Source organism: Crocodylus porosus, unplaced genomic scaffold (genome assembly GCF_001723895.1).
Source record: "Crocodylus porosus isolate Cpor-Errol unplaced genomic scaffold, CroPor_comp1, whole genome shotgun sequence".
Lineage (NCBI taxonomy): Eukaryota > Metazoa > Chordata > Crocodylia > Crocodylidae > Crocodylus > Crocodylus porosus.
In genome coordinates this window covers 52,099,110-52,106,780 of record NW_017728907.1, presented here as the reverse complement: position 1 = coordinate 52,106,780, position 7,671 = coordinate 52,099,110, and the positions used below count along the sequence as shown (strand labels likewise).

The window sequence follows — 7,671 nt, the reverse complement described above, 5'->3', positions numbered from 1 at the left end:
GCAGGGGTTTTCAGAAAGGTTGAAAACCCCTACCTCAGATAATCGGAATTTTTAGATACCCGGCACCCCCCTTTACCCCAGTCATGCTGGTTGACCCAGCTTTTACTGTAATTGTTTAAGCAATAATAGGAAAAATAGCCTTAATTTTCCGATTTATCCCACTATTTATTGTCTCTGATGCTGTTAGGAGGGCGTGCCGTATTTTTCTCCTCTCCATCCTTTTTTAGTTTTATATCACTTATTACCATTTTACACCAAGGAAGAGAAACAGCAAAATACAGTATGGAAAAAATGTATCCAAAATGTAATCTTTAGCAGATGTGAAAAAAGCCAGCAAATAGCTATATTAGAATTGCCATATCAGTTTCACATGACTATTGTTAAATGCTTCAGAGGAAGGCACTATAACCTGATAATTGGCAACTATGGAATTATCTTCTCTTGGGGGAATTTTTCTCTAATCTGTGCATTTAGCCTATGCTTGAAGTATAGAAGTTTTAATGTCATGATAAATAACCATCTGTTATAAATGTAGATATACTTATTAGCTACCTGAGTTACAGTGAGGTTTTTTTTAAATCCTCCTAAAAGTTTAGCCTCATTACTTGGTGACAATGAATTCTACTTGTTAAGTGCATGGTATATAAAAGTAAATATTTTCCTAGTGTGTAAGTGCCTTGTAATTTTATTGGGTGATTTTTTTCCCCTGTGTATTGCAAGATGGGGTAAGTACAAGTACCCAGTTACCATCTCTATGCCACTAATTAATATTATACCTTTATGAGCATTGTTATCTTAAGGGCCCTGCTGCATGTTCAGAATTTAAAGCTGAGTAGAAACCAACTATAGATTTGTTACACATTTTCAAGCACTAACTGTGGAGCTGGTTGGTTCTTTATAGCTGGGTAGTCATTTTAATTTTGTGATAGCTACTTTGCATGTGTGGCTGGTCTAAATTTATTGCATGATTAACCAGTTAAATAATATACGTGTCATGTAGCAGGGACCTTAGAGTCAGGCTGTGATCAAGTTATATCACTAAGACATTTTGCTGAAATTTATTTTAAGATTCCTCGTAAGTATTTAAACAAAAAATTCTCATTAGTAAAATGATGTTTTGAGTCTTCTAAACAATCCCCTTATTCAAAAAGTTAAGGATGGATCCAGAGAGAAGCTAAATCCAGCAGTAGTGAGCCACCTTCAAATACAATGTGGAATTCTTCAGGTAGAATGACCTGACTGTTCATGTAACTACCTTGAAATATCATGATCATCCAAAGGCCCATCATCCCACCAAGTTATTTCAAACAATTTACGTGCTGTATCCATGAGTACTTAAGAAGTTATAAAAATGAAAAAATCAAGGGAATGATAAATGGATTCTTATTGCTTGCTTACTATTAAAAGCGATTTCTCCCCAGTGACACTGATATATGGTTTTCATTTGTTCTTATTTTTTAAGTGCCAGAAAATGCTGAAAATGAAGGAGATGCCTTATTACAATTTACAGCAGAATTTTCCTCAAGGTAAGGTTAGACTATTAACTGTGTAAGATGTGTAAGGACCACTGCTACAATATCACTATAACATTGAAGAAAATGTAAGTAAAAGTAAATATATTTAAATATTACTTTATCTGATCAAAGGCATTTAGAGCCAGATTTTGCCTCCCTTGTGATTATCCAGGTGGGACAACTTGTAGCATCAGATACCACTCAACATGAGCAAATGTGACAGATTCTTTCCTTAATTAACAGGCCACAAATCGGCTATCATTACTGAATTCCATAACAGAAAGATAACTGAAATGCTGACCATAAACTGTAGCACTGTTAATTTAATATATATGAGCTCTTACAAACTGCAAATCCTGTTACTTCTGAAAAATAATATTGAGTTGCCACTAGAGTGTTATGAATAATTAAGTAGCTGGAAAAAAAAAACAGTTACTGTTTCAAAATTGGTAACCTCTTGCTTTTGGAAATTTATATATGGACCTTGAATCATGCATTATTAAGCAGCTGCCTTATTTCACCATGCAAGTGTCATGGTATTCCTTTCTGGCAGCCAAGGAAGTGATTCCTGCGTATATTTGTATGCTTAGCCTTTTTTGATTCTGTATGATGAAATGCTTTCTGTGTATTTGGATTATTAGGATGGTGTTAAGCAAGGATAGCACAATCCACTTGTAGGAATGTAATATTAAGAAATTGTGCTTATAATTGCTTACTAGTTTCAGCATCCAACAGGTTCTGAGTACAAGCAGTTATAAAGTTCATAAGGTGAACACTGAAATATGCCCGAATGGTCACTTGGACCTTTTTGGAAGTTCAGAGAGCAGAGGAGAAAATAGTTGGAAATGTAGTATTATAGATTTTAAAGAATTCAGTTAATGCATGATGTAAAAGAAATATGGATTTGGAGTTGGAAAACGTTCTCTCTCTCTTTTCAAATTAATTGCATCTTCTTTTCAAATAGATACGGTGATTGCCATCCTGTGTTTTTTATTGGATCACTAGAGGCTGCTTTTCAAGAAGCCTTCTATGGGAAAGCCAGAGATGTAAGTGTGTGTTCAAATTATTTTGTTTAAATGAGGAAGAAAGTGGCAAAATATCTCAATCTTGCATTTGAAAAGGCCAGATAGGATATGGAATTCTCTTGTTCGTTGTGTTACCCTTAGATGGTTTTACCATTTAACTAATTGCTTAAAATATTCATCCCACATACATTTGCTATTGCTTTTGCTTTGTTTAGGACTGTTCGTGCTTACATAGCCAATTCCAGGCTTTGGTAGCTCTGGCCAAAGTTCCTCAGATGATCTCTGTCTGCGATGATAGAGGCTTTTTTCCCCTTTAAATGTTGGTTCCGTATCACTCTGGCACAGTCTGATTGCTGATGAGTTCAAAGTTTTATAGCAGCACCTCTTTTAAGTAATGGCAAATAAAACTGTACATTTAAACAGTAAAGTCTGTTGGGTCAGCAATATGCAGCCTTGTGTGTAGTACAGCATTTATTTGACAGATCAGTATATGTTTTACAGTTTTAAATTGAAGTTTTCTGTTTAGCTTGGTGGGCACCTTAGGTTTCGGTTGTCCTGTGCACACTTGCAAAAATAGTGTTTTTGTTAGTATTTTATTAGAACAGTTTATGAGACTTCACTTTTGCCATCAAAAGTGGCTTAAAATATATCAGCATAAAATCAGAGAGCTCTTTATTAGCTCTCCTAAATATTATTTTATATCTCTTCTAACATAGTATAACCTTAAGACATTTCATCTTCAAAACACTTTTCATATGCTTTTTTACACGTAGGGTCTGGAAGCCAAATTGTATTTCCAGTATGTTGATGGTGGAATCAGATCAGTCTTATGAGGATTATCTGTTGTATTTAAAGCTTTGTTATTTTAAATACTTTTATAAGATTTTTTAAAAAAATAGTTGTGGTTTTTTTGTACAAAGCTGAACTACATCCTCTTTTAATTCCATTACAATATTTTGAATTTTTAGCATATGAAATAAGCAAAGTTGATATTAATATATCTTTTGCAGTTTCTTTTCTTCTTGAAAAGAAAATGAGTAACATTTTATTCTGTTTCTGGTAAGTCAGTTGTATAAAATGACTGGAAATATGATACTTTAATTAAGAAAAATAGTTTAAGAAATTGCAACCTGAATATCATGTGGTCTGATTTATACTATGGAGGGCACTTAATTTTACCAGGGCAACAGATGAGCTTCAAGCATCAACATTCTTCACTTGAAGTGAGAAATTGAGTTCCAAGAGTAAATAAAAACAAGATTGAAGGTTTAAATCCTCTGCTAGGCTTTTTGAACTTATATACTCATTAAATGTTTATTGGAGTGGTGGGATTACGAAGGATTTGGGGAGCTTCATCAACTGGTATATAGTTAATCACTAAGTAAAACACTACATTTGATAGAGTGTTTCTCACGATGCCACACTCAATCCATCTTAATGAAAACTGCTTCAAACTGATTTAATTTGAAAGCACTTGGCAGTGAGAGTACTCAAAGATCCTAGCCTTTTTCTTGAGGAATTCTCAATGTTGTCCAGAGCAGAAAGTGTACTGTACGATTCAGCTTCAGTGAAACAGCCATCAATAACCTGTTCTTTCCTATCTAAAATGTTGAGATTTTCCTGAAAAAATGTGAATAAGTTTTATGAATTTGCAGTCTTGTGGCAGAAATATTTGAGAGAGGTTTTTAAATGAATAAAGAATTGTAACTCATTTAAAGAGTTTATGAAATAAAAGCATATTTTGTGAGGGAAATAGGCATTGGAGCTTTTCTTTAATTCTTAATGTCCTTCCCTTTTCTGTGTTGGAAAGGAAAGCATACCATTTATAGTTAAGTTTCAGAAAATGTTAACTGCAAAAGAAGCTAATATATAAAATTTATAATGGTCATACCCACCTCTGTTTTACTGACCATCTTTATGGTCTGGTTTCTTCACATTGAGTCTTTCTATAACTAATATTATGTTAGCTTTTATTTTAGTGCAGTGAACTTTCTCTCCTTTGTCACTGATAATGTCTGTTCTACCTATGAAGGCAAGAAATGAGTCAAATTCTGCCTTCCTTTACAGTTTGAAGGTAGGATCTGCATAATGTGTCAGGTCAGATTTTGTTTCATAGTGGGCATGTCTACACGTGCAATTAATGCAACTGAATATACTCTGGCTCAATTTAAGCCAGAGTAAACTAATTTCCATGTCACTGTCCATACGTGTTTAAGCACAGTAACTTAATGTGGCATAGTAACGTTAGTACCTGTGTCTGGCTGTATACTGTGAGTTCATTGACAAAAGGTATTTGCATATTTGATAGAAAAGAAAGTCATTTTGTTTTTTGGTCAGTGTATTAGCAGGGCTGAAGTGAAGAGTAGAGACACGAGTGTATTAAAACCAAAAAAGAATTGTGTTCATGTGAAATGCTTTCTTAATTTATTTTACCACTTTGTATCAGTCTCAGCTTGACTTCGCTATGATGGAACTAACTGTAGTTCAAATGACTTCTATATTATAGGAACAGCTAGACTATATACCACAGAGGACTTATAAAAGTCCTTATTTAAGATGGATAATTTTGAAATGACATACCACTGGTGAAGTGTCTTCCTGTTTGCAAACAATGTTGATTGCATTGTGTCTCAAGCATCAGGATTCTGTCCCTTAAAGATGCTGATCTTACCTAGTGTGTAGCATTGGGTGTTATTGTTATTAATATAAGTGCCTCATATCTTTCTTGAATCTTACTAAGCTCTTTGCCTGAATAATATTAAAGTACTTCTTTTTAATCAGTGTTTGTTTGCCTTTTGGTTTAGATTTATATACCTCTCTGTCGATTGACTTTTAACAAATATATGAAGCATCACTCGAAGTGCAGTTCTTTATTGGCTGCTTCTGATATTATACCCATGCATCTTGAAAATGAACCCTATCTTGTTTTCTAGCTCTTAACTAGCTTCTCATCTGTGTCAGATCTCTACCCCTCATATTTGAGTACTTCATTTTCTAAATAACTTCCTTTGCATTTGGGAAATTCAGGTACATTATATTTTACTGTCCCTTTCTGACCCACCATCTTGCTGATTTCCTCAAATAATAGTTATAAGTCGAGGCAGCAGAATCAACTTTTGCATGAATTTTTCTAACATATAATGTTTATTAGTGTAATGTAAAGCTCTCTCTCATTACTGTTTTAACTAGATTACCTGGTATTGAAATAAGATTCAGAGATCTGTAGCTCTCCTGATTGACCCTCAAAGCAGTTTTTATAAAGTTAAATACAACTTCCACTACTTGTCTTGCATAGTAATTAATTTTAATAATAGATTGTGGGCTAGATGCAAGAAGGACATAGGAGTTTAAAAGTTAGGTGTTACAACACATGTATTTTGGGTGCGATGGCCACAGAGTGGGAAGTGCTAGGTGCCACTTCGAGTCAGTATGCAGAGAGAAAAACTATAGATGAAGCCAAGAGAAAATGTCTTAGGACAATGTCATGTCTCAACCTCTCTTTAAAGCCACAGTGGTAGTGGCAGGGAGCAGGGGTGACTCCATCTTCTCTGCATCCTAAAATCCTCTCCTGGAGGTAGGTGCCTGTACACTTTGCTTCTGGGACTAAGGAGGGTCACTTTTTTGTTTTCACACAGTGAGGAGGAGGAGACTGAAGTGATAGTGTTGGTGTCCTCCTCTCCCTCCCCTTACAGCAGTAAAGTGGTTAGAGCACTCACCTGGAAATAGGAGACCTGATTCCAGGACAGTTTCTGTATTTTATGGTCTCCCTCTCTTCCAGGTGCTGTTCCTACCACTAGGTTATAGACTCATACTCTGCTTGTTGTTCTCTCGTGTGCCTGTTGATTTCAGTTCTTTTTCTACACATCAGTGTAGTTTCTACACATCAGCATAGTAGGAGGGATTGGAAATGCCCACAGCCCAGAACAGTTAGGTGGTTTGGGGATTCTACGGAGGTGGGAGATGTGACCTTGAATCTCATTAGGCGGAGAAGGAAATTAAAGTCAGACCTTCTGCATCCTGGACACATGTTCAAATCACTCAGTTGTTGTATAAAGAGGATACACAGCATCAGTGGCACCTCCTACTCCCCCAGGCATGTGTTAAAAGCCATGAGTGGCCACCACTGCATTTTGTGAGGAGCCTGATCCTGTAAGTGTCTGGCGTGTTTTCTCTGAAAACATGTATTCGATCAGGCTTTTCACAGGACTTGTACTGAGCAATTCCTAATGTCTGGATCCCAGGAAGGCATATGTGTGAACAAAGGGACACAGGCTCTTCAGCCTTATCAAGACTGGACAGTTCAGGACATGTACAGAAGTGCTAGACACCTAGGAACTTTTCAATTAAACGGAAATTATGGAATTTGCGCACTTCCCCAGTTTCAGGTGGTATCTAAGCAGGGTTGTTTCAGAATTGCAGTTCTAGATTTAGGCATCTACATCCATTTTTGTTAACTAGGACCTGTGCATTTTATTGTTAGTTCTGCCACTTCATTCCTAAATCATTTAGCATCTCTTTCATTATTCCGGGTTAGCAATCTTACTCTAATACATTGGTTTCATCATCTGCTTTTTTAAAACCACACTCTTTTCACATGGCCGCGCTGTAGTCATCTGAAGTGATAACTCTGTGGAAGATACCTCTTCAACATCCTCTCTACTGAAGACTAAGAAACAATTCTCTTTGTTTTTCCCTCCCATCCTCAAGTATGTGCTATTGCACTTTGCGGTGGCGATTTACATTTTTGGGCAATCACTAGTTATTTAGTTTATCATATAAAATGCTATTAAAGATTGAGGTATTACTCATGAAAGCAAGGTTTTCAGAAGTGTGAAACACTCCAAATCCCATTTGAAGTCCATAGGAACAGCAGGTGTTCTTTCTCTCGAAAGATCCGTCACAAAGGGAACGGTTTGCCAATAGTCCTACAGATTCCAAAATCTGGGGAACATATTAGAAACTATGTAGCCAATCTAGCTGCCTTAACAGAGATTAGCCAAAGACTTGCATCTGATGTCCATCCCTAAGATCATAGAATCAGGGTCGGAAGGGACCTTGTAGATCTTCAAGTCCGACCCCCTGCCTGGGCGGGAGAAAAGACTGGACTCAAATGAGTCCAGCCAGGTAGGCAT

The 7,671-nt window shown here is 36.2% G+C and overlaps 1 protein-coding gene across 2 annotated transcripts in view; it reads left to right on the top strand.

Annotated features, from left to right (window-relative positions):
* Positions 1-7,671, top strand: part of FAF1 (Fas associated factor 1) — a 297,443-nt gene that overhangs the window by 192,676 nt on the left and 97,096 nt on the right. For both annotated transcript variants that reach the window (XM_019531400.1, XM_019531401.1), the window contains exons 11-12: positions 1,463-1,526; positions 2,479-2,560. In XM_019531400.1, coding sequence (XP_019386945.1) covers positions 1,463-1,526; positions 2,479-2,560 — 146 coding nt within the window. The remainder of the gene's footprint in view (positions 1-1,462; positions 1,527-2,478; positions 2,561-7,671) is intronic.